The sequence below is a fragment of the Poecile atricapillus genome, chromosome 1 (assembly GCF_030490865.1).
Source record: "Poecile atricapillus isolate bPoeAtr1 chromosome 1, bPoeAtr1.hap1, whole genome shotgun sequence".
NCBI lineage: Eukaryota > Metazoa > Chordata > Aves > Passeriformes > Paridae > Poecile > Poecile atricapillus.
The window spans coordinates 94,468,299-94,481,777 of NC_081249.1; the positions used below are offsets into that span (position 1 = coordinate 94,468,299).

General features: G+C 41.6%; 1 protein-coding gene across 2 annotated transcripts; it reads right to left on the bottom strand.

Annotated features, from left to right (window-relative positions):
• Positions 1 to 2,663: 2,663 nt before the first annotated feature.
• SLC35A5 (solute carrier family 35 member A5) lies at positions 2,664 to 13,308 on the bottom strand. 2 transcript variants are annotated; one of them, XM_058863006.1, is made up of 7 exons: positions 13,259 to 13,308; positions 11,847 to 11,999; positions 11,014 to 11,112; positions 9,870 to 10,006; positions 7,275 to 7,342; positions 5,277 to 6,072; positions 2,664 to 3,844 (listed from the first exon to the last, which is right to left on the bottom strand). In XM_058863006.1, the coding sequence occupies exons 2-7, from the start codon at positions 11,974 to 11,976 to the stop codon at positions 3,776 to 3,778; spliced, it is 1,299 nt and encodes a 432-aa protein (XP_058718989.1). In that variant the 5' UTR covers positions 11,977 to 11,999; positions 13,259 to 13,308; the 3' UTR covers positions 2,664 to 3,775. The 2 variants fall into 2 exon arrangements, with proteins under 2 accessions (XP_058718989.1, XP_058718982.1); XM_058862999.1 differs by lacking the exon at positions 13,259 to 13,308 and adding an exon at positions 12,950 to 13,220.
• Between the last annotated feature and the right edge of the window lie 171 nt (positions 13,309 to 13,479).

Here is a 13,479-nt window from a genome sequence, read left to right on the forward strand (position 1 = left end):
TTCTTTCTGAATGTCAAAAAGGCAGGCAGATGGTCACAAGACCTTAGTTTTACAAACCTGGTCGCTCTCTGGGGCAGGCTGCTCTCCCTATCACAAGATCTAGTTAGTGCAGGGTACAGCTCCTGCCTTACCTTTCTCAGGTGACTGGAGCTAACTGGGGGAAGGCATTTGACAGAATGATTTTGAGAGGACAGCTGTCTGCAGACAACTTCTGAGCTCGCAGTGATGATAGCACTTCCACAGGTGAAAGCAGCAGACAGAGAAATTCAAAAAGCCAAAAAGAATCACAGGATGGAAGGATTTCTAGAAGAAAATGGAGTGTCCTGTAGCTCACTTTAAGAAAACAAGAGTTCATTGAATCACTCTATCAAGGTCAGCTGCCTAACTTTCCTTGCCTAAAGCAACAGCAGAGAAAAGTATACCAGATGCCTAACAGGCACCTCCTGTAGGCAGAAAGAAAAACACCCGTGGGGCATTTTCTTTCAGGTGTTCCTTTAAGCTTTCCTGTAATCTTGTTTTCATGTAAAGACTTTAAATGAAAGCCCTTTTAACTCACACTACAAATCACATAAATTAAATGTCCTGTGCTTCGAGGGTTAACTTATACTAAAAGAGTGCAGCACCTGATCCAAATGGCCTTTTCAATACCCCTGTCAGAAATTCAAAGCCAAATTGTGCAAGTACCAAACCCAGCCTAGGCATTCAGTGGGAGTTGCATTAAAAAGACAACTCCAAACAAGCTGTCCACTTATCAAGAGAGGTAGGGATGGGCTCTTAACCGAAACTACACATCCACAATCACAGAATTTGTTGACGACTGTATTATGCTACATTCTGGTGCCTTTTTCTGCCTTCGTTACAAAATGACACTGAACTACCAGAAACTTTCAGCAGTGAGTTAAAATCTTGATTTTGCAACCCACTTTTCCCTATATAAAACTAAAAGCAAAGCCAGAAGGAGCACCAAGCCAAAATATTCTTTCAACGATAACACACAGTTAACTTGCAGGTATAAGCATTCGGGAATTACAAATCAAATCCAGATCACTGGATCTGTCCCTGAACCTCTCACTCTGAGGACAGACTTACTAGGATTAAGGTCCTATTCCAACATACCTTAGTGGGAAGATTCTACATGATAAAGAAAATCTTTTTTCTTATGCATATTTTTGGCATTTGATTCAGCTCCAAAATGGCTGTTTTCATCCACAGTCTGTCTTTGAAGCTGCTACATTCACAAAATAGCTGAAATTAACCAAAATAATTTCTTCAATTTACTTGTTGCAAGAGAAACATGAACACACATCTATTCTTGGGATGTTTTGTGAACTACTTCCTCAAACCTGGAGGGAGGAACATAGCACCCTCAGCAGCAATTAAGTTCAAACATTTGTGAATCTGGGCTCTAAATCAAAGCTGAGCATGAACACTCTGCCCAAGGTATTCATTAAAGACTATGTGCCAAACTAATGCTGCTCTCCAAAAACATCCTCATAAATTTCCCTATTGTAATTTTGAGAGAATATAAGTTAAGCTTTCCAACATGGAGTAGTTTCCATATAGTGGAAATACTTAACCAAGTGGGATTTCACATGACCTATCTGAAATATGTAACTCTACAGAATTGCTCCTCCTTGCTTACCAGGGCTGCTCTCCGGCTGACAATTGTTCAGTCACTTCCCCTAACAAATCTCACCTACATACTGCATTTTACCACTGCCATGGATAGCACAGCTGTAAAGATATGCATGTTATGCTTTGGGTTACTATCTACCCGATGTTACTAAGTGGATACAAATCCTTACCCATTTTTTGACATCAGTTAACATTCCTGTTGCTGCAAAGGGGATATACAGTTCTCCTTCATTATAATAAGAAACCTGCCTGGCCATCCAACATAAGCTCTCTGAGACCTCCAACCTGAAGACAACAAAGATTTCTACATGTAAGACAGAACCAAATCTACAGCATGAGTAAAACCTTGGATCAACAGTTATATAACCAATACCTTTGTGCAATATAGACTTTGGTAAATAAGCCAAGCATAGCATTGGAAAATTTACAGAAAGGAAAATCACTAAGCAGGACAAGAGTTGAAAACAAGAACTAAATGCAGTTTAAAATAGCTGAAGATCAGTCATTTACATATTTCTTGTCTCTTAATGCAGATATTTCAGGCACAAGGGTCAAACATGGTTTTCAAGACATGAATATTTGGTTTGATGCTGTCTTTAGTATGATCATGGCTTATTTTTATGTTCTTTCTTGATGCAAGGCAAAGGTCTTCAGAACTTCATGTAAAAACTTACTGCTCACATAAATGCAAAGCAATCTAAAGCTAACAGTACTTTCACTCTTTTTGAAAGTACCTGCTAAAGTTGGTAGCTGTGACTGAAAAAGGCAACAAACTCAGGTATATATTGAAAAAAAAAAAGTCTTATTGCCACTAAGCCTTTAACAGCTTGAGGATTTTTTTTAAGTTTAATTTCCCAAAATACGATATCATAAACCAGTAAGAGCAACGGAGTTTCTGGAATTTACACTGAAATATGCCTTCTACTCCTTCTGTACAGATACAAACAACTAGGATTCCTTATGTTGAAATGGCCTGCTATACAAGCACAATGAAACTAGATGCAAAAGGGTTCTCAACAACAACATTCATTTTGCAGTTATTCTTAATATATACTATAAAAATACAGAAAAAAGAATAGAAATTTTGAATTCATAGTTTATAACTTGACAGTTACAAACCATGGGCCACATACGAAAACAGGCTGTCCCTCTTGATCAGGATCAATGACAGGAGATATGTTAATATAGCAATAAGTCATCAATACAGTACACATAAGCTTTATACACAGAGCCTGGACGGGATGGCAGAGGAGAACAAAGGCAGGACTGTCTTCAGTCCAGAGAAATGCATCACTTACTGCTTACTGTACACTCTGGTATGAGGCTCTGACACTGAACTCATTGCTTATCTTAAGAATTCTTCTGACAATATCTTCCAACTATGAAAGACACATTTTTGAAGGGAGGAAATTATAAACCAACATCTTCTCCACTGCTCTGAGAGCAGAGGCTTTAGGAACATACCAGGAACCCCTTATCAGCATCCCTGTTCCCTTGCCTGTTTCAAAATTCTCTGAATAATTTGGAACCTATTTTTCATCTCAGTCAAAATATAATCCAGCAGATGCCTCAACAGAAATTCTGAGATCATGACGCCTGGCACTCTGCAGAATGACTTCTCTCTCTCCAAAATGAATGCAAGACCTTATCAGTCTGCCAGGGTAGAACAACACCAGATGGTATTGCCACCTGCACTCTCTTGGTCAGTGCTCCAGATGTTGAAGACCATTACTGTAGCTGCATAATATTTGTTTTCAGTAGTGGGCTCAGTGCAAATAAGCCTCTGCACAAAGCCTTTCTATATACACACGCAAAAAAATACGATGTATTCATACTGTTTAATAAACTTTTGTTTTATTTAAGCTCTTTCAAAGTTAGGCCACGTAAGCTGCATGTAAAATTCACCAGCTGCTACAAAGGCATTCCAGATTTCCATTTCCCCAGACACTGGGAGACAGGCACAAAAGAATACAACTCTCCATATATACAGCTTGAATATTGTCCTCATCCACATATGACATCCAGCCCCAAAACAGCTCCAAACAGTCTGTCAGTGGGGAAAAACGACCCTTCTCTATGTTAATAAAAGATTAACTCTCTCACACTGTGAGTCATAGCACTCCTCCAAGCCAGCCTCCTGCTAGAGGGAATCTTCATCTGTATCGATATCACTGCCTGGTTTGTTCAACCTCTCAAATTCTTCTCCATCCTACAGGAACCAGAAGCAAAAGAGAACAATGTGAGCAAAAGTAAAAAAAAAAAAAGAAAAAAAAAAAGTAAGGTTTATTCCAAAGGTATCACTTAAAGCAAAATCAAGACTCTGTAATTTAAACCTCTTACTAGTGTGTTATAAGGTTTAGGAAATACATACTCAAAAAACATTCCCTGCATCTTTAACACTTTTTAGTGACTCACTGCCTAAAACAGCTTGCAGTCCATTCTTCCATAAAATCATAAAATGTTTTGGGTCGGAAGGTACTGGAAGGATGCTAGGTCTCCCTGGAGCCTTCTCTTCTCCAGGATGAACATTCCCAACTCTCTCAGCCTGTCTTCATAGGAGAGGTGCTCCAGCTCTCTGATCATCTTCCCCTGGACTTGCTCCAGCAGATCTAAGTCCCCAGAGCTGGACACAGTACCACAGGTGGGGTGCCACAAGAGCAGAAGGGCAGAATCACCTACCTTGACCTGTTGGTCAAGCTGCTTTTGATGCAGCCCAAGACACAGCTGGTTTTGCATGCTCACATAGTGCTATTCGTTTCTACAACAGCTGCTTAGTAGTAAGTGTTAAAATAGATGACACCTGGCATACCAAAACTATATGAATTTGTGTTATTTATTGCTCATTAAACAACCTAAAAAGGTACCACGTGGAAATTTCTCAAAAACATCTCAAAGTTCAATGTCTGTTGGAACGCAGTGGACAGCGCTCTCTGCTGGTTCCAATGTGCATCCACGGCCCGTCCGTAGCCGCGGGCTGACGTACACAAACATGAACTCTTCCCATAAGGCGACTGCTCAGCTCAGCTGAATAACAGCTCTAAGAGCAAGCCATCCCCGACACCTTCTAAGTAACTAGATCACTACTCAAATAGAAACAAAAAAAACTAGAAGGCCTGGAGGAAATATATAGCAAGAAAAAAAAACCCAAACCATGTTAAAACTCTGTATTTAAACACTGCCTTTTTTATCTTCAGCTATCTTTGACTGCTATGGTAGAAAGAACCTTAACATCAAGTGTGTTGACATCCTTATTATGTGGCCTAAGCTACACAGACTTACCAGCTCTACTTAGGTAAAATTACTTTGCAGGCATCAATTCCAATTTCTGAAGGTCCTGGGTAAGTAAACTCTCTTGGTTATAAAGCTTTCAAGAAAAGATTTGTACAAAGCTGAAGTTGCTCACAGGACTGCCTACAGTTGCAGCAGGAAAGCAATGCTTACCTAGGCTTCATGATTTCATAAAGTGAAAAAGGTGATTTCATAAAGTAAAGGCATATGGAAAGCAATACCCAAGATTTTAAGAAATACTGCAGAACTTTGGTTTTGAGGGATGAGTCCTGTCACAACCAAGTTGATTCTTCCAAGCATAAAGGGAGGTGAAACAAGAGAAACCAAAGGAGACAAGTACTGAAGAGCCTTACCCCACTTGACCTCTCCCATGCATCTCCTTTGATGAGTTTTCCCCTTTCCCGCAGAGTGGCATATTCCAGGCCTCTTGCTTTACTGGCATTATAAATGAATATGGAGAGAAGCACAACAGGAGCTTCCAAAAAGAACTCTAGAGAAGGCCTGAAGTCAAAGATGACGAAAGACACAGTGGTGATGATGACAGTGTTGATCTGAGCAGTCATAACATGGAACATGTTGTCTCGGAACTTCAAGATGAAGGCTACAGACAGCCCCAGGAAAGCTGTGACAAATATAAGAGCCACGGAGAAGATGTTGTGCCCATAAAAGAAGCCACAGTTCCCTATCTGCCTCCGGTCCTTAGCCTGCAGCGCCAGCATGAGCCCATTGAACAGCACCCCAAAGGCATAGAGTTTGCTGTTCTGTGTGAAGATGCTTTCCCCAAGCTGATCCACATCTTTCAGCATCTTTTCATTGTAGATGTTAGCCAGGGCAGACACAAAACACTGCACTAGAATAAGCAGATGGCCCAGGCTGAGGCGGAGAGGCTTCAATGCTCCTGCCATGGTAGTGGTCACATTCCACTGGAAGCTGTGAAGGAAACTTGGTGCTGCGCAGTTGCCCTTTTCCACGCATGCTTCCTCAGGTCCAGTAGCGAGAAGGCAGTGGTTAGATGGCCTAAAAAACATATTGTGATGAAATCCATGTGCAGCCAAGCTGTGCTGATGGCCTCCACTTCCTCGAGTCAGGGCAACGATGGACAGGAATAAGATCACCAGAGACGCCCACTGTACCCAAGAGAGTCTTCGCCTGGTACACAAAAAAGCCACTAAATTTAGAAACACAGTGTCATCAATTAAATGACAGAACATCCAGATCTATAAAACATATAAAAGACATCATGCCACAGATAAGGAGACAGACAGGTGCAAAGAAAAGTCTTTTCAGAATACAGTACAACGTCAAAATGCAACACACTTTTCTAGGGCAAAGAGGGCTGAGTCTGGCAATCAGAAGTACAAGGTGAAGTATTCTGAAGAAATAAGGCAAAGGAAGGCCTTTCAAGATCGCATTACTTCTAGATACTGATTGCTTAACAACTTAAAAGCAAGTCTTGTCTCCATGGGAACAAGGGTCTGATGAATAAAGTAAAAAATCACAGACATCCAGATAATTACCATCTTTTTTTGAAAAGCATTCGTTACACTGCTCTTTTCCCCCATGATGTGGAGCCCTTTTCTAGTACTTTATGATGGTAACACTTACAAATCTATAAATGTAATTCATAAGAATATTAGAATTATTTATAGTGTTTTTCCACTCAAAGTCTGTTTACCTTGGTGAAAATAAAAAATCTGGAAGATTAAGTGAACTGTGACATCACAAGAGACACAAAAGTAAAATGAGAAAAAGCATTTTGAGTCAGATTATCAGGCATGGTTTTGGCATATTAACACCTACGGGAAAGGCTTACTTGTGCCACATTCAACACAGACAACTTCTACAGTGTAAAGTTAATACCCATTACCCTGACAGTCTTGTTTGATTCTAAACAATACTTATAAAGAGCACAAATTCAGCAAAGCGGAACACATAGTCTGGCTTTTGTCACATGAGTTATGAGCCAAACACACCTCTGTCTTTCACCATTTCCTCTTACTAGACCATGCTTACACTCAGGAACTGCAACAGACCGCTAAGAAGTACTGGCAATCATGAAATAAGATATTTAATGTATAAATTAAAGCTTTCTTCTTAGCATTCAATGACTGTATAATCATGATTTCATCTGTTTTCTACTAGAGTGGACCAAATGTGTAGACGTATGAAGGCACTCCTAATAACATAATTCCTACACCTTCAGATGTAGAAAACAAAACCACTTCTCCAGGATGGTATAGCCGCAAGAGAAGAGAATTACTGTTCCCATCAGACAAAGAGAGAAAACGTAGCTTAACTTCATCAAAGCTAGGAAGATTAAAATTTCATTTACTTTAGCAAATACTACTTACTTTAGCACTATCCTGAAGAGAAGAGCTGTTGTTATAATGACAAAATTTGAGAAGAGTACAGCCATTGCCTTGAAAGAAAAGGAGAAGAACAAAGTTATACTCCAGACACACTGTGGAGACCAAAAACCTACAGACTTCAAGTGTTCATCTTCCAGCAAGGTGCCACAGTGAAAAGTACTGGTACTGAATCTTCTTCCTTACCCAAATGGTACAACAACACACCTGTAAAATGATACTCAAGTCCCATTTCAAAATCTCAGGGAAACCACAGAGTCCAAGCTCCACTGCAGTGGGGAAAGCTATACTGAAATGAAGATGTGAGGAAATCAATGCAACAGAAAACTTACTTAACAGAGAACAGTTTAGTATTCAGTCAGTTCAGGTCCCCAGCTGGGCTGACCAGTCAGCTGCAAATACAGCTGTGTTGGCACAAAGGAGGAAGCTGCTACAAAATGAGAATAAGCAAAGAAGAAAGGAAGGTGAGGCTGCTCCTGGCTGCAGTGCCATTTGCAGTGTTCATGAAATTCCAGACTTGGACAAGGTACTTGCAGAAAACAAATTTCCTGTATGTCAAGTGCTTTTGCTGTAGAGTTTATCAAAGATAAAGAGGTGCTTGACTTGAGTTTTCAAGACTGCAACAGTAATTAAAAACAAAAATAAATCTATTTCAAAGTACAACGGAAGATAACTCTAAAGCTTCTGTTTAATTTGGGAATAACTGTATAATAACATCAGTGTCTCTAATCCATGGCCATGATCCCAAGCTGCAAACTCCTTGTGGCAAGGATTTTCTGTTTTGTCTCTGTATTAGACACTCTATAATACTGGGACACTGGACCAAGAAGAGGCTCTTTTAGGCACTCTAGTTACCAGTAAAGATCAGAATTCTACCAGCACCAGTAGGAAAAAAAAAATCCCTTTTTGAGGGTGGGGGTGTTTTGCAAACTGTCTGTTATTCCAGACTCCCCTGTATAGTCAGTACATGTACAAAAGATCCAGGCATCTAAAGTTTTTGGTCCAATTGAGCCTCACAGTGAGCTCACCTTTTTAGACAATTTTACACAAAAGCATATATGGATTCAGGAGTACAAAACACAGACCTTTTTCTTTAATTTTCTCATAATTTCCACATTCCAAATTCTGCTATGGAGTGTCTTTTTAATTCACCAGAGGAAAAGCACAGACTCTTTTCTCATTATCTTCATTCCTCTTTATCCCAACATACTATCTGCTGAACAGTAACTCTAATGGAACAGCACAACACAGGCTCTCAAGTAAGCTGAAGACTTACTTACAATGAGACACCTGCCCAAGAAAACACATCTTAATTTTCTTTAACTTTGCAAAATTAAAACTCAGTACATATTCATGTTAGGTGAACACTGTGGAAGGAGAAAAATATTGAATAAACAAGGAAATCTGACAGAACTAAGTTTGGAAAAAAAGAGCTTTTATGTAAAATGTAGAAGTATTCCATGTACACTCTGGTTTTACTTTACAGTCAATGCCCCCCATCCAACATCTCTGGTAACACTATGAGCAAAATCTTCAGAAGGATAGTTTAAAAAATTAATTTTGAGTCACCTGTTCTCTGAAACCTCAAGAGACCTCTGTCTTAGATAAATCAAAGTTTGTATCAAAATGATACGAATATCAAAGTTCCCCATGCCACTAATCTGCATATCACAAGCAAAGTCTCAAAAAAATAAGTCCTTAGGAAATTTAGCCACTAAAAAGTAATCTCAGTTATAGCTGAAGTTTCAGCTCTTGATTTTATTAGGTTTTTTCAGCTGAGTCCTGTTCTAGACTCTGGACTGGTCTGTCCCTGGCAGAAATATACACCTAAGAGAACAATATCTAAAGAGAAATTCTCAGAAAAGATAGAAAACCATTTATTTTTAATGTTCAGCAATACAGTCACAGTATTTTATAGCAAGCGCAAACCATCTGTTTCTGTCTTACTGCAAATATAGATTCCAAAAAGTATCATGATACAAAAATGAATGCAAGCACAAAACCTGTACAATCTCCTGAGCATATGCAGGTTCATCCAAAAGGATGAGGGTAGCTAGAAGAAAGTATCAACTAAATTTTGTACCTAAACATAGGTAACAAACACAAAAATTAAGTCAGTTTTCTTCATTCCCTCCTCAGTTTCTGTTACACTCATTCTCTTTGTGAGATTATGTTTACTTGCTTTATGTCAGATACACGGAGTGGTAAAAGCCCCACAGAAAAGTGCAGCTCAAATAATAGCAAGAGAAACAAATGGATTGAAAGAGAAATACAGAGTGGAAGAAGGCAAAGGAGGAAAAGTACCAAAAACCCTCCAACTTCTTAAGCACTTCACTCTATTTCTAAATCACTTTGGATGGAGAAAATATAAAGGCTCTTCTCTGCTGAAAGCTGTACAAAACTGACCAGTGGGTAAGAGAATGGGAAGGTAACAGATTATTCTTCCACCTGCCAGTGTTAAAACAGCAGACAGCATCAGTTACAATCCTGCCTCACCAGTGTTATCACGGTAGATAGCCTAAGAGCAGGATTACCCACTAACACATTTGAAGTCATGTTATTCAGTATAAGCATACTTACTGGCTGGAGGTAGGACAGTACGTAGAAGACAATCAAGTTATCCAAAAAATAAAGAAAGGCAGGAATTGACCATTTCATGGAATTACATACATTCTTCCAGGAAAAACATTCAGAGAGATTATCCATACAACCTTTTTCTGAAAGGAAAAGAAATCAGTAAGAAAGACATCATTCCTATTATTGAAAGCCCATTTCCTTGTAACAGACTAGGCACCATAGTGCCGATAGTTCTCTTTTGAGGAACACCATTAGACTGAAAACACTTCAGTTCCACAGCTCTCTGGCAACACAGGAACCATTCTTTAAGGGCTAAAAAGCAACCCAGAATCCCTACACAGTAGTGACATCCTTATTGGGTGTGACTTCCTGTTGATTATTGATCAAATCTACAACAGGAACAGTGACACAGACAGTGGATTCCTTCACAGAGCACTCAAAGGTCAGCCAGTAAAGTCAGAAGTACTAAATAAACCAGAACTCAGCAGATGATCTGGGTATAAAGAAAACATATAGGAAGAAGAAAGGACAAAGCACAAAGAATGACATTTACTTTGGTATTCAGGACACAAACTTTAGGAGGAAGACTGATAAACTTTAGACTACTCCAGAGGCAGTGCCAAAAGTACTTTATTAGCACAGATTTAAAACTACCCAATGACATCTAATCCTCTCCTGAACCACCAACACATTGAGTTCAGCAAAACACTGACATCTGGATAAAAAAAAAAAAAAAAAAGAAAACCAGAAAACATGCAATCAGCAGTAGCCAATGATGGCAAACACTGATTGAATATATTTACTATCTTAGATAAGTCTGTACTAAATGGTGAAGGTGAAAATTCTATTAGTTTACAGAGCCACAACTGTTTCCTGGAGAAGTAGACAAAACCAACAGTTCAATTGAACGTGTACCTCCAGTGCCTGATACCTTCTTCCAATTCAAATATTTGTTATGTACCATTTTGAAATGCTATGAAGTTAATCTCTCATAGTTTTTACATCAAGACAGAAAACACAAAAATCACCTGCTATGCAAAACCTGTGGCAAGTGGAGAGTGTCATCTATTCTTTAAAAAAAGTGTTTGTAGGACAGCAAATCTCAGAAAGTCAACACATATTAATTATTTAAAATATAGGTACTTACCTTTTTTCCTATTCCACAGTGCCAACACTACACATAAGACCAGTTTCACTACTTCAGAACACATGTTCACTGTCGTAGGAAGATAATCATACTTGTTATCTGTGGGATCCAGCAAATCACAGAGTACACAATTAGTTTTTGTCCCTGCATTTACAATTAGAGCGGGAATCTATTTTAACCATTCCAATCACAATTTTAGTCACAAAAGGCTTTGTAAGAGCTTCTGTTATAAATGTTTCAAAGTTTATGATATACAACTTCCTGAATAGCCTCTTTTCCGAGTTGAAGTCTTTCCTCATTTAGTCTCAGTCTATAGCAGAACTTTTTTGGAAGACCTTAAGAACATGTCTGTTATAAAAATTAATTAAAACTGGAAGGTTTTCCCCAAAGACCAATATGGTATTTTTTAACCCTCACCAGAAAATGGCTTCCAGGATGACATAACCTTCTTCTAGGACTGGCAATACCAGCCAGTTTTAGCACACCCACTAGGATACCACTTCTCTACTAAACCTGTTGCAAAACATTTCAATCAAATAATGTACTGCCAATAGTGCTTACACAACAATCTCCTCTTTGAAGAGTTAGCTATAAAATAAATCACCTGCCTCATCTTTTAAAGGTATATCATACACCTTGTAACCCAAGGTCTTTATGGTAGACCACTAGCTAGACAGAAATTTACAAGTGCAGAAACACATGTCCATATAAATATAGTAAGGTACTAGTGCAAAGAACTCTGCAGGTGGAGAAGCAGGTTTTTTGGCTATGTTTGAGTCCAAACATCAATGCTTTCTTATTCAAGGTACATCATGGGCATTGCCCAACAGTACCTTCATTGGCAGAATACTTCATCAGGAGGATTCGACTTGAGCCCAGCGTGATGAACACTCCTCCAAGCAGAAAGGTCTGGCTGGTTGTCTTGGAGCAAAGGGCAAATCGACTACACCACTCCAACTTCATTCTGCTGCCTCACCGTCAGTGCCCTTTGGATGGCAGGATTAAAAACCACTATAAACAGTACTTCCAGAAACAGGTTACACAAGGCAAAATTAGTGTATTTTATTGCTTTGTGTTATACAAAGATGCTTCCATCATAGAAAAAGCCATGATCTTGTTCTACAACTATTGCTTTCTTATTAAAAAAACAAAACATCGAGTTCAACTTATGACTGAACACTGCCATGTCAATTAGACCATGGCACCAAGTGCCATGTCCAGTCTTTCCTTAAAACATCTCCAGGGATAGTGACTCCATCACCTTCAACTCCAATATATAATCATCCTTTCTGTGAAGAAATTCTTCCTGCTGTCCAACCTAAATCTCCCGTGGCACATCTTAAGATGTCCTCTTGTCCTGTTGCTGGTTGCCTGGGTGAAGAGGCTGACCCCCACCTAGCTACACCCTCCTTTCAGGGAGAGAGCAGTAAGGTGAACCCTGAGAGACGAATACATTACAAGGACCGTCAAAGGGGGATAAATGATGTATACACAGGGACTCTGAAGATTGCACAAGGAAGCTGGTTCCTGAGAAGTCTGAAACTACGGCATACGGATTAGCTAAAGGGATTAAATATTTCACCCGCTGGTTTTCCTTTAATATTTTTTAAGTGCTCTTGTTGTTAATCCCAGCAAGGAGAAGCGCTACAGCAGCGGAGGGAGACCAACCCCTCAGAGCAGACCCGGCGCCGGCTCGTTCCCAGAGGCGGGGGAGGCACAGGGCAGCTGGAGCCGAGCGCCGGAGCCGCGTCCTCCGCCTCCAGCGCCGCCGTTACTCGCCCGACCCGTTAACGGGCCCCAACAGCCGGCCGAGGGAGGAGCGGTGAGAGAGAGCTCCTCCGGGCCAGCTGCGGGCTGGGCTCCGTCCCATGGTGACGGTCCGTCTCATGCCAGCAGGGCAGCCGGAGCGCGGCGAACCGGACCGGGGGACACCCACCTCACCACCTCCTCCGCAGCGGAGGAGGAACACCCGCCGGGTTTGCCGACCGCCTCCTGCCACGTCGCTGCTTCTGCCTGCAGCCGCGAACGACGGGGCGGCGGCCGCGCGGGGCGAGCGGGGCTCCGAGGCAGCAGCTCCCGGTGCTCGGACGCCGCCGCCAGGCGCACCCCGGCGCACCGCGTCCCGGGAGGCTGCGGCAGCCCGGTCCCCCTCATACATCCCCGCCGCCCAGGGCCAGGCTCTCCCCGGGCCCCTCATGAAGCCCCTTCAGCGCCCCCCGCCCATGCTCCCCCTCCCCGGCCTCACCTGGCGGGGCGGGGCCGCACGCGCGCCCCCCGCCTTGCCCCGCCCCGCGCGGACACGCGCGCGCGCCCTCCTCCTCCGCCCCGGCACCGCCGGCCCAGCCCCGCCCCCGCGAATTCGAGGAACGCGCGAGCTCCGCCCCCCCCGCCGCTCGCGCTCGCCCCCGGGCGGCGGCGCGAGACGCGGGCCCGCCCCTCCCCACCTTCCCGCCCTGCGCGCGCGCA

What these genes read in the sequence shown, in the direction of transcription:
- SLC35A5 (XM_058863006.1), bottom strand. Translation starts at nt 11,976, where the DNA reads ATGAAGTTGGAGTGGTGTAGTCGATTTGCCCTTTGCTCCAAGACAACC. An exon ending in GAAGTATTCTGCCAATGAAG is followed by an intron (nt 11,113 to 11,846) that starts GTACTGTTGGGC and finishes TGGATCCCACAG; the next exon opens with ATAACAAGTATGATTATCTT. An exon ending in ACTGTGGAATAGGAAAAAAG is followed by an intron (nt 10,007 to 11,013) that starts GTAAGTACCTAT and finishes TTTTCCTTTCAG; the next exon opens with AAAAAGGTTGTATGGATAAT.